Source organism: Vicugna pacos, chromosome 25 (genome assembly GCF_048564905.1).
Source record: "Vicugna pacos chromosome 25, VicPac4, whole genome shotgun sequence".
Taxonomy (NCBI): Eukaryota; Metazoa; Chordata; class Mammalia; order Artiodactyla; family Camelidae; genus Vicugna; species Vicugna pacos.
The window spans coordinates 24471997-24495998 of record NC_133011.1 but is presented as its reverse complement, the minus strand read 5'-3'; the positions used below and the strand labels follow the sequence as shown (position 1 = coordinate 24495998).

Genomic DNA, 24002 nt, shown 5'->3' with positions numbered 1-24002 from the left:
TAAAGGGAAGGACCTTGGGCTAACCAAAAGAAATGGATAAGAAAGAAGTATTGATTTAAATCTAGCAATTTGAAGGTAGCTTCCGATGACTTAGTCTGGCAGCTTTCAAGTGCTGAGGAATTGGGGGGAAAAGTCTATTTGGAGAGGTAAAGAAGGAATCAAAGATTTGATCTGGGCAGTCAACTTAAATCTATATGGACAAACAGCAAACAGAGAAATTTGGACTCTGTATCATCGATGCAGAGCACTTAGGGTAATCTCTGATGATTTCTTAGTCGGCTTAGTGGTGGCCACCTGTAAAGCTTATGTGTCTGCACAAAGCTTAGTCTTTACATGTATGTGAAAGGCAGATTCCCATTTGGAAAAGTAATAGAAAACGTGTAAATGTAATGCACTTACTTTGGATGAGCTGTTCGCACACCTGACGTGCCACTGCTCTTACCATGGCTTGAGACTGTAGGTCACCCTAGATGAGAAAAAAGCAGACTCCTGACCCTCAGCCACAAGCCCTGCCAACGGCAGGACTTTCGGGATGGAGATCACGTGACCCATCGTTCTCACCTGGGCTCGGTGGCTCCTAACAGGTGGGACTGCTCACCATGGTGCACACAGAGAAGGTGGAAGCAATCTGATACTCATGGTACAAGGCTCCTGGGAGCCTTTATTAAATAAGCTCAAGTAAGCATTACTGGCCCCAGATTCTAAAAAAATTTAATGGTTTTGAAACAAACCCTTCTATACTGAATGCCTTGTTTATCGCTCTTTAGAGCTTATAGAATACAGCATTTTCTCAAGCAGTGGTTTATTTAATACTAACAACTCAGGGGAAAGGTGTTCAACCCATTTTACAGATGAACAAAGTTAAACACATTGCCCAAGTCTTCAGAGAGGTAACTGGATGAGCCCAAGGTCACTGCTGTTTCTACGAGAGCCGACAGCACAATTAAATTAGCAGTGGCACTATTTCCAAGGGAGAGGGAAGGCCCCTAGGATACATCAGTTTCAGTTTCACATTCAGTTCTTTGATTCCACACTGCCATCGTCTTCCCAGGTGCCAGTATTGGAAACACATGAGCCTCATTCTATTGCTTGGCATTTTGTATGGAGTTTTTCCTTTTCTGAAGACTTCTCACACTCATTATAGAATTTCTTCATCAAATCCACTTTGTGAGTTAGACAAGTTTGATTCTCTCCATTTTATCTTTTAAAGAAATGGGCAGCTAGCTGGACAGCAGCAGACCTGCACCTGGGAGCCAGCGCTCCTGTGGGCTTCTAGCCCAGAGTGTTTTCCACTTGAAGATGTGCTCAGGGGCAAATGAACTGAGGCGAGGAGGGGGTGGAGGAATGGCTTGAGGGCAATGAGTAATCACGCTAGTAAATGGTCATCCTTTAGCAGGCTTAGGCCGCAAAAGTTGTGCAACCAGCTGCGGCTGGTCAATAGCCCGGAGGTTACTTACTCTTTCTCCTCTCTCTCCCTTTGCTCCAGGGACACCCTGTAAAAATTTTAAATTGTCAAGTTACTTGTGACACTGCACTCAGCCAGGCATAATGATAGTTTATCTTTTCTTATTAGATCAAGACTGTTTTCTTAGCTATAGTAATTCAGCAGCAAAAATAGACACATAACAACAGGGATAAATGAACAGTAACCCGTCATCCCACCAAGCAGACAACACTTTTAAACAAGTTCCTCTTCCAGACCTTGAATGCATAGACACAGTGTACCTGAATACAAAATTGGGATTGCGCAGCACTAGAGTTTTACCGAGTAAGTCAATTCACATCTTTTCACACTAAATACCACTCTCTGAATTGTACACGACTGATGCCGCATAGTTTATTTCACAAATCCCTTCTAAACAGAAAGGGTGTTTTAATTTTTGAAAGAATATCTCTCCCAGGAAGGAAAAGATCTTGTGACCAAAGAGTTCAAGTGAAAGATGAGATTTGTGAAATCCCACAGCCTCGCTCTGCTCTCCGCCCGGAATAACAGCACACAGTTCTTTCCCCTGGATTCTCCCTGATGGCACGAGCTCATATTAAGGTGAATTCTAAGCTGAACTACTAGTTTTTTTTGTGGCTTATCTACTCTTTGACCCATAGGAAATGTTACCATAACTGTAAGAACTTCTACTGAAAGAACAATGGCGTTTTTCAGTGTTTCTGCAATGAAATTACACGTATAATACAAAACATGTGTCTTCAGAAGAATTTCACCTCCGTTTCAACACCAGGGCACTGCAATAGATTTACTGAACAACGCTTTTACAGTCTCTACCAAAAGGATAGTGAGTGCCATTTATAGATGGAATTTGCCACGTTGTCTGACTGTTCTCAGTTGTCACTACAATCTCAGCAGGTCTCAAATCAAACTCAGTATCTTCTGCAAAATCCCTGTTTAGTTGGTCACTTAAATTCAAAATTCTGGCTTCACCCCAGGGTGTATGGGAAACTGGCTTTCTGGGAAAATAAAATATCCTGAATTGCAGTGTTTGCTGCTTTTGGAGGTGTAAATACTTACTATGGCTGCTTTTGGAGGTGTAAATACTTACTATGGCTGATTTCGAGTAACAAACGTGCTGTTGCTGAAGATGGAGTTGTGAAGGGAGGAGAAGTGCTTAACTCTCCCAAGCAGGCGCAAGCCAGCCAAACCCACCCCTGGTCCCACTGCTTCTGTCTTTTCTCCTCCCTTCCTTTGCCTATCCCATGTCTATTCACACACACACACACACACACACACACGTATTTTTGCACTGCAGTTCCTCTTCTATCCATCCCTTCTACTCCATCACGCAGGTGCTGCTCTAACCATCTCACACCCAGGCATTTGCAACCTCCTTCTAACTGGCTTCCCTAACAAGGACCCCCCTCTTCCAGTTCACCGTCTACACAACCACCATTCTCACCTTCCTCAGATACTATGAGTGTACAGCTGAGAAAGCTCAGTGACTGAGGACTGACGGCAGCTCTTCCTCTACTCAAAACCACTGAGTGATTCTTAGACATGCGTGTGACAAAGTCCTCAAGTTCAAACTCTTGTTACTTAGACCCAACCTCTCTTATCTCCTGCTCATCAAAATTTCCACTTCTCATTCCCACAGATGTGGTCTACTCAGTGTATACATTTGAAATGTGGGGAAAGTATTAAGCATAGATCTTATACATTAAGTATCTACAGTAGGAATATTGTAATGCAGTACTTCCTTCAAATATCAGCTATTTCATGCTAAATTTTTATTGTCCTAACATTTAACAACAAGTCAACGCATGGACTTCTCTCCGGGTAGGTGGTAAGATCTCAACTACTGGGGATCATCACTGATATTATTTTATATTTTCAAAACCATCTAGGCTGTTTTTTGCATGAGTCACTCAAACATCCAATTAAGTCCAATATTAAATTAAAATATTATAAACCTAGGACTGGTGCCTACTTCTTCTGACCTTGAGTTTTCTTTCACTAATGAAATGAAAGAAAATATTAACTGACTTCAACTAGATGTATAAGTCCACCCTTTAGTGTGTCATAAAATAATTTTCCAGTATGACAAATGAGAGCAATAATCAGTGAAGTCCAAGAGAACTTTATTCAAAAATACACACACACTCATACGCATAGTGGTAGAATCTTAGTGTTGGGTATGTGGATGTTTGTACTACATTTTTCAAATTTTGTGGGCATTTGAAAGTTTTCTTACTAATATGTTGGGGAAAAAATATATAAGACATGGGATCTTCAAGCCACTTAAGACGAAGCCATTAAATTAAAAGGTCCCTGGTGTCCCTTACAAGACTAACAGTCTAGCATCTCATAATGTAGTCAATATTCAGAACGAGGTAGCTCACGGGGCAGAAATTGATGAAAAATACCAAAGCTGGGCTTGCAACGAATGGATCTCGATCTCAACAAAGGAAGCAGACCCTGACTGTTGGTGACCCCTCTTGGTGTATGAGCTCCCTAAGGCAGTGCGTCTAGCTTGTGGGCTTTTGAATCCCCAGTTCCCAGGACAACACTTGGGACATGTCAGGTGCTCAAAATCCATGTTAACTGAACGAATGAATGGCTGAATTCCACTTCAAGTGTGAATGACAAGCCAGTTTGTGCTTCATTTTAACTTCCTTGATTAAAAAAAAGAAAAAAAAATGTTTAAGATATACTCAGGCACTGGGCTTTGAGATCATTAGAAAAAGAGTTCATTCTGTTAAAAAGGGTCTCATTTTCATTATAAAAACTTTTTCATAAGTAAGAGTTCTAAAGCACCCCTCTCCTCACTATTCTTTTGGGAAACCAATGTACCGGCTCTGTCCTCTTCCTTCATTTCTTAGGTGCCCCAAATGGCCACGTCCCTAAAAACGCAGTAACGTCCTCTGGCAAGTCTAATTGGAGAAAAGAGCTACTTATGTTACCACAAAATAAATCCTCAATGGAACCAGATTTTCAAGCATTTGACCCAAAACAAAAACAAAAATCAGCAAACAAAAATAAGTAAGTATTCTACATTTTTAATACATGCAGAAACTATAAATTCTAGTTGTTTAATTTAAGCTGCTTTTTTCATGTTGCAAGCACTGTTCTCAGTGTATTAACTCATTTAATAAGCCCTAAAAATTAATTTATTTAATCCTGATAAGAATTCTGTGAGATAAACTCATTTATTCTTTACAACAACCCTATGAGATATCACTTCCATTTTACACATAAGGAAAGTGGTGCATTGAGAAGGTAAATAACTTGTGCAAGGTCACATGGTAAGAAGATGGAAAAGCCGGGACCAGAACTCCATCAGCTGGGCTCCAGAGTCTACCCTCTCTCCAGTGTATTCTCCTGCTGCCCTGAAAGAGAGCACCGCTCAACAAGCTTGCTGGTCGGAGTCTTCTAGTTCAGTGAAGATAGTATTTTTTCTAATTAAATAATAATTTTTAAAAAGAAAATGTACATCTCCCAAACCTAACTCTAGTAATTCAGAATTAGATTTTAATTTGAATCAGTCCTTATAATCCATTTTGACCTGAATATTTTTATTTCTGAACCAGTGTATTCTTTGACATTTCTGTTGCTGGTTTAATTTATTACAGTGGCTTGTTTGAAATGTCTGAAACTTAGAAAGAGAAACTGCAGTGCAAACCTGAGTGATAAGGTAAATGGACAGAATCAGCTGTTGGCACCTTCTGGTACATGGGGATGGATGTGTTTAATCGAGCCTGAAATTCCTCAAAATCTGCCTCACGATGCGTGTTATTAAGTAGCTACAAGACACAGCTAGGTAGTCACAGAGAAAGACCCATTTAGTGAAATGCCTGCATGGAGTGAAGTTATTTTTTATTCCAACTTCTTTGACATCTTTCCTACGATTTTTGCGAAGTAAAACAAAAACAAAATAAAAATTCCTGAGCAAGCGAAGGTCCATGACTCCACCTAAGTATGCTTTGAGGGAAAATACACATTCCCTGTAGGTGGAGGCAAGAAAAAGTGGCACATTGCCTTTAATTTCAGGAACACTTGGAATGTACAGAAAAGAAAATACAGTGGCTACATTCACCGAGTCACAGAATTTTAGTGCTGAATGGAAGAATGATCGCATGGTCCAAGTCCCCTACAGTAAAGATGCCTGCTAACCAAAATCAAAACATCCTTAGCTCGGCTCTGAAGGTCTTCCATGTGTGACCGCCCCCCTCAATCTATAAGAATCATCTCAGACTCACCTGAACATCAGCCTAACCAGAAAGCAATCATACCTCATCCTTTCTTTAACAAATACACTATTTGATACGTATGCTACTGAGTTGGGCTCTAGGGATAAGAATATGAGTACGATAGGGTTTCTGTCCTCACAGAACTCTCCTTTTCATGGAGAGATGGACACCGACATTTGAAATGAAGCATCTCAGCCCGAGGAGGGTGGCCTCTCACACCAAGTGCACGGTTTCAAAGACAGAATAGCCAGGAGCTAACCAGATGGAGAAAGGAGGAGAAAGCAGTCCAGGCAAATGGAAGACCATCCCCCAAAGGCCAAAAAAGGTGTGAAACAGGATGGCGTATATTGGGGGAACTTTAAATACTTTGGGGTGATTCAGCTCCAAGCAAAGCGATGATGCCAGGTAGGTCCGGTGGCAAAGTAAGGGCCCACCGTGAAGGGCCACATCTACCTGGCTGAATACTTGAGACCCATCCTCTGGTGACAGGGATCCAGGGAGGAGATTCGAGCCAGGAAACGACACCACAGAAATATCACTACTTCTGGCGGCTGGAGAATGGATCAGACCAGAGCTGGAGCAGAGGCAAGGGGGCCAATTAGAGTTTCTCATGACAGTCTTGGGGAGAGATAGGCTTGAAATAAAGCTGTGACAGTGGAGATGGAGCTTGAGAGAGTGTTGAAAAGTATTTCAATGTACAAAAGACAGAGCTTTCTGTTTTACTCTAATTCCCATCTAAAGGACGCCATCTTCCTGTCTTTGTAGGTGGAAATTACACCCATCTTCCAGGATCGCATTAAAACGCTGCCTCCTTCAGGACCTGTTCTCCCTGCCGCCCTAATTCAGGGGCGGGATCCCCTTCCCTGCGTCTCTGTCCCTGTCTGTTCGTCAGTGGAACTTTCATAGCCACCTCGTTGTCTTTCCTTTAAGGCAGTTTTCACTTTCTGCCTTTTATGAGACCTACATATATAACAAAATCATCCTTCTCTCTAGATTTTCCACGAATGTGCAGAAATATCTTGGTCATCTTCTCCCCTTGGGACCCCTCTCCCTCATGTCTCTTGTACAAATTGTGGCTACTCAGTAAATATTTTTCAATGCATTCATTCGGAAACTGACAGTCTGAGACGCTAGATAAATTGCTTACGTGATGCGGCTCACACAGCTAGTCAAGTTCGTGTGAGGGCCACACCTAGGATCCAGGTACCCAACTTTGAATGCAGTGCTCTTTAAATGATGTAGCACCGGACCTGTCTATCTATACTGATCTCAAGCTAAGTGCATGGCCCCTTCTCCATATACTTGCTCACCATGTACTCTCCTGCAGGGGACTCACCATATTTTAGCTTATGCTTAAGCCTCAGGTAGGAATTCTGACCACAATAGCAGTAATGCACGTTCTGCCCCGGGAAGTCGGCGGCTGAAGGCAGGGTGCCGGAAAGCAATCGTTTTCCTGGCACCGACTCGAGGAAACACACAGCTATTTTCAGCAGGGCAGTGTGTCTTTCTTGGTCTCTTTCCCTCCTGCCTTCCTAGACAGACATCCATGGGAAATCAATCAAGGCCTTCACACCATGACACGAGCCTGCTTCACTAGGCTCGCCAACCTGGCAGCCAGCAGGCACAAGGCTGCTCACGCCCGGAGCACAGGGAACAGCCTGGGCTGGGCAGCTCAGAGAACAACTGGCTTTTGAGAAGCTATCCAGCGCCTATAGACGAGTGGTTTCCGTCTCTGCCACCAAGAGCCCTTTTCTGTTGATTTATGACAATTGAAGATAATATTATTAAGAAGTGTTTTATTTCCAGGAAAAAAAATGATCGCTATTTCTGTACGCCCCACATTTCAAGTCTGTTCCACAGCTGAGAAAGCCCAGGTGCAGAAGCAGGTCCTCCTTACCTAACATTTTCCACGTCACACCCTACCCCTCCCGCACCCCACTGTCCTCTCCCAAGCACCCCCGCCCCCACTCTTCTTTCTCATCCTATCCCCTTCCTCTGGGATCAGAATCCCCAGCCCGGGTTAAGGGAAACTGCACAAATACATTTGTGTATTGTCTAACCACATTAAACTAGTTGTTTTGGTTTTCTGTTTCACTTCAGGATACCTCAAAGCCTTTGATATCCTAAAATTTCTCAAGACTTTCGAAGAAACAGAGTTAGTGTGTACTGTCTCTGAAATTTCTTTACCCAGAAGCCCTTGCTCCCCAAGCCCTGCTGACATATTCTGGAACTCTTGCTCCCAGGAGCACATTTTGGGAAGCAGACGAGATAATGAAAGAAGATGTGTGAGGATAAAGCAGTCAGATTTTCTTCTGTGACCTAATACTAGCCTGATTCAAGAAGAGGAGATCTAAAAGTGTTTTCAGCAATGACAATGTAACTGCATTCTAGTTGGCATAAGTCTATGGCTTTGTAAAATGACTGCAAAGAAGAGCGTTTATTTGGGTGTGCAAATTAGGATGTGTTTGCTAAAATCTGGAGGCATTTTTAGGTTCATGTCTTGTGTTTGTGTGCCTGAGTATAAGTCATGTGAATCACAACCTAGAATAGGACCCTAAGGACAAAATTATTTTATTGAAATGAGTTTCAAGAAAAAAGAGTCACATGACTATCTGAGTAGCTGGGGGACGGGGAGAGAGCTGTCTTTCTGAATGAGAACCAATGTTTCTGTTACGTCTTGTTCACCGTGGTAGGCAGACACCCCCTCTCCCTCACCCTGCCAAAGTGTCTATGACCTAATCCCTAGAATTTGTGAATATATTATCTTATGTGGCAACAGGAACTCTGCGAATGTGATTTAGTTACCTAGGGAGAATAGGTTACCTAGGGAGATTATCTAGGGTGATCTGGGTGGCCCAAAGATCATCACATAGGTCATTAAAAGCAAAGAAACAAAAAAATAATAAAAATAAAAGCAAAGAACATTTTTGGGCTGTGTTCAGATGGAGATACGATTATTAGAGAGATGCCATTTTGCTGGTGTTGAAGATGGAAGTGGGCCACAAACCAAGGAATGTGAGAAGTCTTTGGAAGCTGAAAATAGGCCCTGGATTCTCTAGAAAGGAAATGCTGACATCTTGATTCTAATCCAGTGAGAATCTCAGGTTTCTGACCTACAGAACTATCAGATAATAAACTGCTGTTGTTTAAGCCACTGAGATAGTGGTAATTTGTTATAGCAGCAACAGAAATCTAACCTCTCCTGCCCTCACCCTTCAGATTTTACTGTTCCATGAATTCTTAGCATATCTGCAATGTATATATATATTTACATGTCTTAATTGTTTCAGTTTATGGATGCACTTTGGTACATCACAGACAACATCAGAATGCTGACTACTCCTTACCCCTGGGCAGAGCAACTTGCAAGCCACAGAACATGTCAAATGTGGCTTCGAAGGCTATAATGAAACTATCATTTTACAGGTAAGGAAATAGGCCCATTTCTTTCTTGCCGATCCTACCCTACCCGACCTCCTCCACTGATCACATGTAATGACCAACCTAAGGGATCAGACGGACAAAAATGGGAGGTAATTAATTCCATTCACTGGGCTGTCATTTACACCCTGTTCCCTTGTGTGTGTGTGTATGTTGTAATGGGGAAGTCTGTCTTTTGTGTAGAACTTAGAAAAGAAAAATCTATCCAGAGACAGGTCTAGTTAACAGATAGCATTGTACCCAATCCCTGTAAAGATGGCATCGAGTTTACTTAGCCAAAAGCAGAGTCACAAATAATGTAAAAATACGTATAAACAGAAGCATTGCTGCAGATCATCCCCTGTTGGGACCCTTTGTCCTTAGCCATGACATACGCACAGTCTGATCTTAGTCTTTTATCTTAGAAGCTTCTCTGTTTTCCTTCATGGATTCCCAGAGTCCAATACTGAAAAAACATTTTTGACCAACAGAGATGCTGTAAATTTAAGCACATAATAAACCAAAGGGATGAGCTGGCAACCATCCCGACTGGCTACTGCCACATACTCACAGGTGGTCCGAGGGCGCCTTGGGGTCCCATGCTCCCTGTGATCCCTGGGACTCCAGGGGCTCCGGGAATGCCCTAAGAGACAGGAAAATGGAGCAAAGATGAAGACTCACACACTCTCATTGGAAGCAGCCAGCTCTCAGGAAGGAGCAACAAACACACACAGCTAACCCTCCCCTGCCCCACCCCACCCCATCCTCCAACGAAGACTTCAGGACTCACTGCTCATTCCTGTTTCCAACTACCAAAAAGGCAAGGAAGACATTTTTCTTTGGAAAAGTCTCCACTCTATCAGTTAGATGTAGTTCTTTCAAATTCAAGCCTTATCTGTGTCTAACAAAAACTAAATCAATGCCAGCAATCTTATGGCAAAATGGCTCAGAGATAGAAGAATCAAGTCGCATGGATGCATGACTTTTAAAGGATGTCTTAGGCAGAGCTTTGTACCAAGGGATGGTTGTTACACCACAGCAAAGATGGCTGCCGAGGCGAAAGGTCTGGGAGAAGAAAATCGCTCAAAAGACCTGAATTCCTTTAAAACACATCCCAGTAGTTCCTGGAAACACTTACAATTGGCCCTGGTGGTCCTGGAGGGCCAGAGGATCCATCCTTTCCAGGAAAGCCCTGGGGGAGGAAAAACACAGTGTGTCAGCCGCGCAGTTGCTTTACATGGCGTTCAGAAAAGGTGCACCTAATCGCACTTAATGTTTCAGGGGGCAAGTCCTGTCATTTGCTCTGGACTTCCAAGGATTCACTGCTTTTAAACCCTTCATGGGAATTGTTCTTGGCAAAGGCGTTTGTGTCTGTTGGCTCTATGAAATTGTCCACTGCAAGAATTTTAGGTGTAAGAAATGCCACTTACAAACTTAAACAGGGATTTGTTTCCAGAAAGTGGGGGGGGTGTTTGTTTTTTGTTTTTATTAAACTAAGCATAACAAATGAGAAGACAGATCAATTTTGGTCATCATTAATGACCGGACGGAAAAAGAAGAATTAGTGTCTTTCAGGACCTAAGAGATTTCGGGGCAGGGAATCCCTATCACAGAAACGTATATTGCCAGTTGGGAAGACTATATACAGTATCTGCAGCCGTTCAGGGGCTGCCTGTGCGCGACTCTGGGGGCTTCCTGCTGCAGTAATTCAGCTTTGGCTGCTGGGCAGGTTTGCTGAATGTGTGGCATCACCAGTACATGTTTGCGGTCCACTCCACGTTGGAAGAGTTTAAGGCAGAAAACAAATGAGGTTCTTTATTAAAACATCTTTCAAAATTATTGAGTGTGTGTATGTGTGTGTGTTATTTTTATGTGAATGTTAAAAATAAAATAGAGCCACAGGAATGACTTACTCTTAAATGGTTACAGTTCTCAATTGTGGATGCTGGTCTTTCCAAGGTGGATAAAAATGTAAGAGAGGATTTTCAATCTGAATTTTATAAGTTTATAAAATTTTGTTCAAAACATCACCTTCTACTACATGGAAAAATGGACTTTTCACCCTGGGATTTGTCTCTTACTAGAATAATCCATTCTCCTCTCAAACTAACTCAAACCAACATCCCCCGACTTCCTCGCAGCCTCTCTCAATTCCCTTTCTGAAATTCATGCCACTTTTCCAGTGAGCTGTCTTTTCCAATTATCTTCCTTATGAAAATCCATCTTCCTAGGGGTCTCCACCCACATTCACATCCTCTCTCCTCAACTCAAGGTATCAGATAAAAGAGAGTAAAGATGAGGCTGGACAAAAGGATATGGTGTGTGAGTTGGGAGAAAAGGAATGAAATGAAGGGTGCCCTGAAGCAGAGGCAGGGTAGGTGTGTAGGAAAAGCAGTGATCGGCAAGGCCCTTCCATCACACTCTCACCTCAAATACTCGCCAGTCTAAACCAGATAAGGCAGAGGATTCTAGAACTCCGCAATATTCATGGTTCTCCTTTTCTGTCCAGGCATATGGTGAGGTTACATTTTCCAGCCTCTTGTTCCAGCAATTCTGCTGGAGCCACAGGGCTGAGTTCCGGCCAGCGGAAAGGGGCCAGTTCCCGTTCTAGCTCATAGAAACTCCCTGTGGATAATTCTCCATCTTCTTTTTTCCTTCTGGAACAATTTTAGGACCCATGTGTTGAAGATCAAATTGTCTCAAGATGGAAAGACCTCAAGTCTTTAAATGACTACATGGAGCAGAGACTAGATCTCCCCATCCCGACTCCTCTGCCCATCCTGTTGATGGCACTGGACTGTGAACAAACAACAGGCTTTTAAATTTAACTTAATTTAATTTTGCTTCATTTCATTTATTACTTTTTTTTATTGCTTTAAACCACTGAGAGTTTAGGGTTGTTTGTTATAGCAGTTATCCTACACTAATACACAAGCCAATGTCACTGCTACTTCCGTTCTTTCATTTCAGTTATTCAGTTAACAATATTAAGTCAGAAAGCTGCAGTGATAGGCCCTGATACAGACTAAGTTACACACACACACACACACACACACACACACACCCTTCCTTGGATTTGCTAACTAAACAACAGGACTGAATACTGACATGACATAGGTTGAAAGAGACTATTTTACATGGAGTTTAAATATAGCATATACAGGAAGAGGGCATAAAAAATCAGAATATGTCAGAGAAAAACTGAATCTTAGAACTCTTCCAGTCCAACTCTCTCATATTATAAGTAGGAAAACTCGGGACCAGGAGCGGTTAGGAGACCTTACCATGAAGAAAATAAAAAATTCTAAAAAAATGATTATTTCCTAGATGAAGTCACATAAGAAAAAAATGAACTCTGAGCACATATTGAATAATTTAAGAAGATATTTTAAAAAGGGCATCTTTTGCTTCCTGCCTTAAAACTCTTCCAGCACTGGATGGGGCCAAACACACACTTACACACGTGGGTAAGCCCACATGTGACACATGGTCAACACAACTGCCCAGCAGCTGAAACTGAAGCATTGCTGCAGGAGTCTTCCCTGACTCTTCCAGGCTGTGTCAGAGAGAAAAAAAAAAAAATCTCAAAAAACAAGGAAGGGCAATTTTATTCACAGAAGGAGGCAAACCATGGCATATTTTCTTAAAAGACAACTGCATCATTCCAAGGAAGACCTGCAGGAAATAACATGTTGACGCCCTCCCTCCCAGTCGTGTGGAAGGAGGTTAAAAAGCAATGATCTGGCAGTGCTCTCCTGCATACTGGCACCGTGAGGATACCCCTGAGAACGATTTACAGACACCACGTGTGTACTGTCTGGAAGGGAAGAGGATGTTCTAATATAGGAGCTCAATTTGGCCGAGAGGCTATTGCTTCAGTGTGATGATCAGATCACAAGAGGAGACTAGATGTTTATCTGCTCTGTATTCTTCCACCTGAAGAGCATCCTCAGAAGCTGAAGTTTCTTTCTTTCTTTCTTTTTTTGAGGGCAGAAATTATGTTTTATTCACTGTTCCATTCCTAATACCTTCGTAGTACATGCTGGGCACAAAATAGGTACTAATAAAACGTTTACTGCAAATAAAATTGAGGTTCCTAGAAGAAGAGCTCGGATTATTGTGTTGAAACAAATGCATATGAATCGCAGATATAATTAGTCTGGAAAGGCGTTGGGGAGGGGGGAATGCCAGTGTTGCCCCTCCTTGCTCTGGAACCCTTCCTAAGCGTAGAGGAAAGGCATCAGGAGTTATCTACTCAGAAGCTGTAATTTCATTTCAGTGAATATCTTAAGGGAGGTTTCCTAGAAGCAGATGGAGATGTTGTGCCTTTGATTTATAGAAGGTGTGTTCTTGGGAGAAACCTTTTAGCTAGTGAAGGAGGCAGGAGAAGGCAGGCCAAGAGGTTAGGTTAGAATTAGATTGAGCTAAAGTCTGGCCTCAGTCTGATCCCATGGGGAGCCCTGGAGTCTGAGTTACACCTCAGAGTCGATCCAGGGCAAGGTTTTATACATCCACATCAGTTGGTCATTGACTGGGGCCTAGGAGGCATTTCCAAGGGTATTTCTCTGTGGAAGAGGTAATTGTGAATTGTGAGCAGTCAAACCCATAGCAGCTGGGGGATGGAATACACCTGCCAGGTAAAGGGAATCTGACCAGGGCACCAGTAGCATCCATTCCAGTGCATTTTACTTTAGGACTTTCTTTCATGGATTGTCATGAAAAATTGCACATTTTAGATATAATAGTTCAAGAACAAAAGCATTCTTAAGGATACTATGAGATACCTTTTTCCTTCGTTCCAAATTAAAATTTACTTGCTATACCTTGTTATGACTAAAAGGATGCTAGGCTTAACATCATTTTTAGAAACATAATCAAGGCCTTTCTTTCCCCAAATTTCTTCTTAACCCTAAAAAATCAAAAAGCTCACATCGTAGAAATAGTTTTATTTTTTAACTTTTGAATTCTGCTTTAAGTTTACCTTTGAAAGATTTTTTTTTTCACTTGTAAGCCTCCCATTTGTCACATTCTTGAAAAATATTTGCAGAACTACGACGTGCTGGGCATTCTGCTAGGTTTTGGATTGACAATGATGAACAAGACAGTTTCTTCTCAAGTACGTTACGGCTTTGAGAAAAGTCAACAATTGAAAGAAAACGATAATGTGCTGTGATGATGGACTAGAGGGTCCACGGGGACCTGTAGGAAAAGCACCTAGTCCAGGCGTGGGGGGTCCAGGGAGGGTGTCCCAGGAGAGGGGTGTTTAAGTCAAGTGCCCCAGGATGGCTGGGACATTGCATTCCTCTCCCTGCTCCGGTTCCCCCGTGGCAGCTGCATCACAGCCCATCCTCACATGCCAGTCAACTCTTAGGCAGGGAGGGACCAAGTCTGGTCCCTTTCCTCACCTCTTCATCTCAGGGTGAGGAGCAATGGCAGCTTTTTACATCAAAGCAACAAACTTGGTGAAAAGAAAAACTAAATCAAATGCCTGCATTTTACAAGGCAAAAGAATTGGCAAATTCTAGTTTTGTGATTCAGCTTAACTTTAATCAAAGCTCACTTAACAGCTAAAATTGTGTTTGTAAATGAATATATGTATATATACATATGCAAAAAGTATCAGTGTATATGTATGTATGACTGGGACATATGCTGTACATCAGAAATTGACACATTGTAACTGACTCTACTTCAATTAAAAAAGAATTTGTACTTCCTGAAACATTTTCTAGATCTACAAATTTTCCATTTCATATCAGGGAGCCAATCTCAACAGATGTATGTTTGTGGATTACACACCTTCATAAAAAAGCAGAAACTCTTAATTAAGCAGTGAAGAATCAACAGAAGATTAAATAATAAACATAATGTAAGAATTCACTTAAACCAACACATATTTTTTAAAGTGCATAAAAACAGCCACCAACAAACAATGATGTTTTATAACATGAGTATTTTTCCTTTTTGAGATTCCCACCTCAAAATATTAACATGCACCCACAATCCACATTAAAAATAATTTCTGCTATAAAAACTTCAAAGGATTTTTTATAATTTGTTTTGAAAACATTTGGCTCTGAGCAACTTACTAAGTTATGGTTGGCTATGATTTATCAGCAAAAGGAAATCCATCCCAAAATACGTTTTCAAAATGACTGATATTTGAATAAATACTAAATTTAACTATGGCTGAAATTAGCAAAGTGTAATATTTTATAGACATTTTAACTAATTTATTAATTTCCATTTCTCAGTTTTCTTTTCCATACCCTAGAGAAAACATATATGCTTTTTTCAGGTGGCAAGCATTTTTTGTAGGCTCTTAAAAAGTTTGTGGTTTCAAGGGACTGTGTCTATGGCATCTAAAGGATGAAATGGATGTGTCCACAGAGTGTGTTGTAACTAAAATTAAAGTCAGCAGCTACAATATTTATGTTTATGCAGCTATCAGAAAAAAAGCAGTCAGAGCCAGTGACTCGGTTATGGTATTTCCCATCCATGCCTTCTTTGAAGTCTGCAATGGTGGATCATGGACACTTACCCATAGGATTCTGGAACACAGCCAATTGTAAATTAATGTCCTTTGACCGACTCTACACTCTCAGGCACAGTGGGATCTGTAAGTAGCTGGCACAGGATGAGTTTCTTGGAACAGACCAAACTCAAGCATCAAGAACTAAATAAACACTTGAAGATGCTCCCGCTGCACAATTTCAGCCCTGTGGCATGGCTCTGGACTGCTGAGGGCAACAGCAAGGGACCTGTGTGGCAGTCGGCCATAAGAAACAAGGCTGCTACTTGCAGCAAAGGATTAAGACCAACCACCAGATTAAGAGGCCAAGCAACAAAAAGCCACAGACTCTGGAAACACTGGCCCAGGTGAGAGATCCAAGGTCAGTCCTTATGTGTGATACCATGTTGAGTCACACTGGGGAATTTTCACTCACACACATAATATGTATGCATGTATACATATGTATATGTAAACATATGTATATATTTTTGCATATTCTCACATGCACTATTTTTAAATGCACACATATAACACAGATAATCTAAATGTATATATAGAAATAGAAACGTGTATATTTTTAGTAACTGCAATGGTGACTTGAGTGAATTAAAACAACAGCAATATTCTAAGAAATTACTTTGACATGCAAAGGGCTTAGCATAATGCATTATCCAGGGGCTCCAAAACCTAGCTGATTATTAGAATAATCAAGCTTTTTAAAACTGGACATCCCTAAGCCACATCCAAGACCTTTTGTATCAGAATCCCTCAGGCTGAAGTCCAGGAATCCATGTATTTAAAAAAAAAAAAAAAACAAACACAAAATAACAACTTGATCACTCAAGTTGTGCAGCTGCTGGCTTACAAACATTAAAATGTCTGGCCTGACCCCAAAGGACAGTGTTAGAATCCGAGTGCAAGACAGGTATCATTTGTACCCTGTGTCCCAACAAAGCTTCTTTAAAGCCAGTAATAACATGAAATTCATTCTCTGAGTAACGGTCCTCTCCTCAGATGGGCCACCATCCACATAAAGGTGAAAAGTAATTAAAGAAACATATTCAAATGTGTAAGCTGTTAGCTTCTACTTCATCAAGAAAGTAACTCACACTGGGTTCCTTTTGCCCCCAAAATGCTGGGTAAGATACCTTCAGGGATGGAGTCTGGCTTATCAATGTCTCTGCTGGAAGAACTGCCCGCATTAATAAAATCTCACTTTAACTTTTAACATAAGTTTGTGGAAAGAAAGAGTGCTATGCTGGAGCTTGAGAGATGGATTGTAATCCCGGCTCCAGCTCTTACTCGCTGTGTGGCATTGTTGCTTCAACTTCCTGAGCTTCAGATTCTGTGTCTGTAAAGTGGGGTAAGAGCGCCTAGCGTTCGCGCTTATTCTGAGGACTAGAGAACATACGATTTGTAAAGCACTGAATTTAGTCAATAATCTGTGATAGTGCCTGCTGCTACTTTTATTAAAATAATCTGCCAAGTCCCCATTGCATAAACTATCATCTCTGTGGTTGACTGTGAGAATGTTTTCCTGGAGTTTTATAAAAACCCGTCTAGACCTATGAAAAAGAAAGTCCAATCATTGTCTCCACGAGCTTTGTGATGGTTTTTTACATTTCCTCTTCTAAAGAGGGAGGAAGAAACTCTAGGGGATAATTATCATGAATCTTAATATTTAACAAAATATTCCTTAGATGAATCTCTCATCACTGCTTGGCATTTGGGACAGAAATTAAATCCAGATCGTTGACTCAGGCTCAATTTCTTGAGTAGATTTTGAGTCCAACTCACTTTGATGAAGTGGGACATTCATCACAAATATGGCCTTTGTGTACATCAAACCCACATAAAAAGGAAACGTGTTCCAAGCATCCTTTCAAGGGAGAGTCCAAGAAAATTAAACAGTGACAACAAACTACTTACTTTTTCTTTAGACTTTTTCCCTAGTTCATTAAACTCTTCTAAGGCACCTTAATAATTTCAAGGATAGGCATTGTAAAATCGTGGACTGTCCTGATTCATTAGGTTTACACTGAAAATAGTGAATACTTTTATCAGCTAAAATTGAATTTTTATATAGAAATTCCTTATATAAATTAATTCCCACAATAGCTCTATGGAGCTGAATATTATTTTTTCCACTTCACAGTTGAGGAAGGTGAGGCTTGGAAATTCTAAGTAACTGGCTCAAAGTCATATGGTTCAGGTTCAATCTCAGGCCTGGCTAACGGTCCAAGCCTATGATATTCACCACTGGGCCATCCTGCTTCTCAAAACCACACACGTTCAGCAGAATTCATATGCAGAAATTTTTTAAAACAGCATTTCATCGTTTCCAGATGAAAAAGGAAGGCTGTGGCTATGACATGAGGATGGGAGATGCAGGGAGCAGTTACTTGGGGGAAAGGAAGCATCTCAAATCCAATTTACTTGGAATTTTAAAACTAATACCCTTGGTACCAGGGACGAACTACTATCTTCCAGGTGCCATAAAATATGTATCTCCTGGTCACTTTTATTTCTTCTCTCTCTGATTTTTTATAAAACCGTATTGGGAATTACAAAATAAAAATACTCTCTAAAGTTTCTATTTGGAGTGTCTTGACAGAAAGCTGGTGGTCTCGGATATAGGTGAGCCTCAGAACCAGCAAAGAGGTGGTTTTTCCTTTCTTTGTTTTTCAGTTCTTTCTTTCACTTCTTGTACTTATCATCCATGTCTCTCCTGTTCCTCCTGATTTCTCTAAGGACCACCTGGATGTCTAGGGTGGGGGTTGAGAGATCCACCCTCCATCAGAGGAGCCCAAAGATCACAGGGTGGACCCTGGGTTTACAGACATCAAGAAAAGAGGAGGAAGGGGGCAAAAGGGACGTGGCAAGATTGACAATGGAAAAGAAAGACAAGACAAGGATGCTGTTGGTTGGAATGGCTCAGAATGAAAACTGATGCCTGGATGCACCAAGCTCTTAAATCTGCACTTGGACTGATGCTTTACATAGTGTGGTCCTGCATTGTGCTCTGTTGGCTTCCCAGCTAGAGTTTGAGACTGGTTCAATGAACAAGTCCAACTTTTGCTGGACTTGCTTATGGCCTGACGCCCAGGATGGAATATGAACTGCCTACAAATCAAAGATTCCCTTTAGGAAAAGCCAGAATAAGCTAGGAACATTAGGAAACATGTTTCCTGTTTAAAGAGGAGATGCTTAATCATGATTCTCTGCTAAATTCTCCCTTCTTGCAGACTAAATGAAGGGGTCACACTGGCACTGGTTCCAGGTAAGGGGTGCTAATTTTGCCCTAAGCTAATAGCCAAGGTGATGGTTCTAGCTTTGGGCTGTGAATTCTTAACTATTGATAAGAAAAGACAAAGATTAAAAAGAAAGAATGACCAGCAAGGAACAGCCCACCACTCCTACAGCACAGCTCACTCACCTGCCCTCTGCGACGCTCCAAGGAGCTAGAAGCACTGACTGGACATCATCACACATACTTAACCCAACTTCCTCCTTCTTTGCCTTGAATTTGCCTTTACTCACTCAGGGTCAGGGGAGAGGAGGCACAGTAAGAGTGAGTGATTTCAGTGCTTGGAGTAAAGACAAGACAAGGGAACTCTGCCTTCCTGATTGCCTGGACAGCTAGGCAATTTCCCGGCTCAGGCATTTCAGCAGCAAGTCTCGTCATCCAGTGTGTTCGCCCTCAGTCTGTTCTGTGCCACGGCTGCTACTGCCATCGTCATTGTCATCATTTTCTCTCTGAATGCAACTTTGCCTCTTAGGATGGCCTAAGGCAGAACAGGAATAATCTTAATTGTTTGTCCTCAGTACTCTTTCAGCAAGGCCTCTCTCCCACTACCTCACCAGAGAGGCCTGGCCCTCAAGAAAGGCGGTCCATGTCTTCGATCTTTTCCTACCACCATGAAAGTTGGTCCCGGACCTCCAACTGTATAATCCTGCCAAGTAACTATCTAATTGTCTTAGGTCTTTTAGTTTCATTAAGCCCACAGATAACTTGACTAAACAGATCAGAGCCACTTAAATAACTGTTTTCACCCATCTTTCCTCCCTTCTTGACTGATGAAGACCCATTGGTTTTCCTGGCCCAGAAAAGAGTCATGCTCTTGACTCTACTTCATCCTTCTGCATCCTCCAGGTAGACAGTGCACAAATTGCCTCCCTTAGCTGTTGAAGGTCTCTCCTCTTCTGGACCCTTCCCCTCTGGAGGTAGTAATGGACAACTCTTTCCAGGCTGAGCACAGTACGTGACACATGGATGTTCTCAACTAAGATATGTGCTCAACTAATATCTTATTAAATAAGATATCAAAAAATATATATGCAATCCCTCCCCCAAGCAGGGCAGCCACGTTATGCAATTCCAGGGGGCACCACTATATTTTAGCCTGTGTGAATGGCACCCCCTAGAGTTGTACACTGGAATAGTATTGCCCTCATATATCTTTGCTAAAACAACTGTCACAGGATTTGCACAATTTTTTTTTTACATGGCCCTATAAAGAATGAATATCCTCTGGTAGACGCAGTATCAATCTTTTGTGTACCTGGAAAAGCGGGTGGGAAGGGATAAATTTGGGAGTTTGAGATTTGCAAATGTTAGCTACTATATATAAAAATAGACTAAAAAGACAAGTTTTATTCTGTATAGCACAGGGGACAATATTCAATATCTAATAATAACCTTTAATGAAAAAGAATATGAAAAGGAATATACATTTGTATATGCCTGACTGGGACACTGTGCTGGACACCAGAAACTGACACTTTGTAACTGACTGTACTTCAATTAAAAAATAAAAAATAAATAAATAATGAGTATCCTCTGGAAACCAGTTCTAAAAAGTAATTCCATTCCCATCCAAGAATTTTTCAAAGTAGGATTAGAGATACTTGAAAGTTTTACCTCCAAACTGAGAGAGAAAGGGAAATAAAATCCACGTACAGGTATCTCAACACTTCACTACAGCTCTAAGACTTTTTATCCTGTAGAAGAAGCCATGTTTGGAAGAATGACAAAATATTTATAAAAAGTCTATGTTGGTATATTGGTTTTTAAAGAATTCCAAACCCACACAATCTAGACATTAATCCAGTATGTTTGATTTGGGAGGTCTTTGCCCAGACTAGACTCTATGCATAGACAAATGAAGTAAATTCACTGAACCAAATCTTTAGAATTGCTGTTTTCAGAGATTCAGGAATTATGAAGGAATCTAGGTGTGTAACCACACAGGATCTAAGCCTAAGCCCTTTGCCAAAACACATAAATACTTTCAGACACTCCTTCCACATGTACAAGAAACCTACATAAATCTAACTTTTGGAGAATGCCTCCTTTAGATACACTTACCTGGACATGCTTTACAGACTGAATAATTCCACTTGATGGATGGATAGAGACTAAACTGAGATTAAGTAAATAAAAGTTTGATGTAAAACCAAAAAGAAAAATCCAACAAAAAACAAAACCCAACATGGAAGAAATTTAAGTCTCCACACCTACACTTCTATAGAAAAAATAGTTTCCTCATTCTTGAGCAGTATCGCTAAAGGTAGCCTTGTTTGAGTAGAGATGTATGTTTTCCAGCCAATCATTTACTAACCTAGTAGGTTAGCTGTCCCCCAAAATACCAGTGAATGTCACCAAATATGTAGTCTTTCACTGGATTGGATCTAAGTGGTTGCCACTGCATATAATTCAGTCTTGAGAGAAACTGTGTAGCTGCCCACATGTCTACACTGGTGACCATTAAAGGAGGGTCAGCCTCTCTCTCTTGATGAAAATGTAATGGCTTCCTATTGCCTATCTGTGAAAGCTCAAAATCCTGGGTCTGAAAAAAGAACAGATGATTTAAGTGGATTTGTGTTTAGCTCTTCAGCTTCATCTCTCTTGGCAATCTCTCCACACCTAGGTGTGTGCAGACATGTGCACACTCACATACACACACACTCACATACACACACACTCACACTGCACATTGCACTCTAATCTCCAGTCATATTGAACCATGGGCAGTAGTGGAAATGGCCCACCTTCTCTCCAACTCCACTTCTTTGTCTATGCCATTCTGTCTGCTTGCAATAGCTTTCCTTTCCTCATGTATCTGACTAATTTCCCTCAACTGAGACTCAGCCTACATGGTGCCTCTTTTGGGGAGCTTTCCCTGACCCTTCAAGTCTGGCTTAATTATCTATTCTTCATGCTCCCATAGGGCTCTGTAAATACTCCAATTATAGCATATATTACAGATTCTTATTTGATTCTATTTCCTCCCAATAAGCGATAAACTCTTTGAGGACAAGAATTTCAAACCTGGCTCAGTGAAGATGTGTTGACTAAACAAACACTAGATGTTAACTCAGCCCTCCACCATTCTTATACTTTCTTTTACCACTGTCCACTTGAATGGATTCAATGAACTGATAACTAACAAATATTAAACATATGGGGAATACTGCAGATGGTCATAATTAAATTTCAATTCATATGATTTTTGATTTCCTTTAGGTTTGTGACTTGAGAATTTGAAACAACTGGAAAATCTGTTAGACCAACACACAGAATTCAGTGCAAACAGTACTCAGGTTATAGGAACGTTCAGAAAGAGGTGTGGCTAATTTGGGCAGGTATGATGAAAGTTTCTAGGTTTGGAGGAAAGTAATGGACATCGAAGACAGCAGTAAAGGGAGAGAGATGTAGAATAGGTAGAATGTAGATCGATGGAAGGAAAGATAAAGGAAAAAAAAAACCTGATTTGACCTCCTTGCATAGAAACTTGCCAGCAGCAAAGAGTGACTTTTTGCGAAATCTACTATGTTAATTTAACAAGCAACCTTGAGCGTGTCCTTACCCTCTGGCCTGGTGAGCCATCGCGTCCTGGTGAACCAACACTTCCCGGGATACCCTAGAGAGAGCAAGGACAGGAAGTCAGAATCGTGGAAATCAATTACCCTGTCACCCAGCTTCCCTGAAATAGATCAAGGCCTCCAAACAAAGCTGAGAGCATAAAGGTGAGGTCTTCGTGATGGAGAATTCAGAACCCAGAAGTTACTCACAGGCAAGAAATGTTCCCCACCAGGGCTCACCCTGGGGAGCATCAGTAGGCCCCTCTGACAACGGGGCTTCAGGTAAATGAATACAGGGTAACGGTCCTCAGTATAGAAACCACTCATTGCCAAGACCACAGCTGACTTCAGGAGCTACAGCCTTATTATCCCCTGGCAAAGCTCTAGAGCTGAGAGCAATAGACTAAAACAACAATAACAACAACAACAAAAAAAAAAAACCAAAAAAACTAATACCTGTGGGCCAGGAGGACCGGTTTCTCCTTTCTCTCCTTTTTCACCTGACATTCCCTGAATATTCAAAAAGACGTGAGGTTAAGTTCACAGAGGTAAATTCTCAGACTTCTCTTTCTCCCCACTGACTCTTAACGTTTGCAACATTAAATTGCTTTCACATTAACATCCAAATACAACATACTTCACTTCTCACATAAGTAACACCACTTATGTAAGCATTCTTATGGAGCTAAATGTTTGTATATGAGAATAGTTTAAACACAGATTAGCCAGTCTGATAGGGCTCAGCACACACTGTAAATATATGACAGGAGTCTTGACCATTTCAGTATTATTTATAGTTTAGATTTTAAAGCTCATACCTACATAGATTTTTCTTTTGTTTTGACTAGAAATTTGTAAGAATGGAACAGCAAACAGAGTACCTGGCAGGGAGCAAGACCACCAATACTTGGTAGTAGCAGCAGTAATCATACACACTGGCATTGGGCAATGCTTTCTAAAATGTGAAAAGAGCTCTGGAAAGGAAGACTTCTTAGCCACAGAGACCCAACCACAGGCACAGAAAGGCTGCTCAAAAAGGTGCTGAAAAGCATCAGGCTTCAAATACCAATTACAGAGGCTGGTTTTGTTCCTTAAATCTAGATCCTTCCAGGAAGATTAATGAAAATCAGCGAGTGGAATTAAATTTGTTTTCAAAGGTACAGACAGCTTATTCAAAGAAAGGCGGCTGTAGAGAGTGTATTGTCTATGATCTAAAACTCATACTTGGGGCATCACACTTTGATGCTTGTTGAGCTAAAGATCATACATCGATGACTTCCGTGAATCTATTTCCACAATTACTACAAATACAAAACGAATAACTTAAATTTGCATCATGTTTGTTACTTTCTAGACTGTATCACACACACTAAGGACTTCGTCAAACGAGCAAAAGGGCCATGCATGTCAAGACCCGATTTCTTTTCTACGGTGGATACACCTAATCCCCAGGCACGTATTGATTTGTAAGAGGCCCCCTTCACTGAACAAAAAATTGGCTAAAGAATGA

The 24002-nt window shown here is 41.2% G+C and overlaps 1 protein-coding gene across 3 annotated transcripts in view; it reads right to left on the bottom strand.

The window, feature by feature from the left end:
- Positions 1-24002, bottom strand: part of COL14A1 (collagen type XIV alpha 1 chain) — a 184328-nt gene that overhangs the window by 25965 nt on the left and 134361 nt on the right. For all 3 annotated transcript variants that reach the window (XM_015245410.3, XM_015245407.3, XM_015245409.3), the window contains exons 39-44: positions 22949-23002; positions 22498-22551; positions 10253-10306; positions 9686-9757; positions 1458-1493; positions 400-466 (exon numbers count right to left, since the gene is read on the bottom strand). In XM_015245410.3, the coding sequence (XP_015100896.1) occupies positions 400-466; positions 1458-1493; positions 9686-9757; positions 10253-10306; positions 22498-22551; positions 22949-23002 (337 nt within the window). The remainder of the gene's footprint in view (positions 1-399; positions 467-1457; positions 1494-9685; positions 9758-10252; positions 10307-22497; positions 22552-22948; positions 23003-24002) is intronic.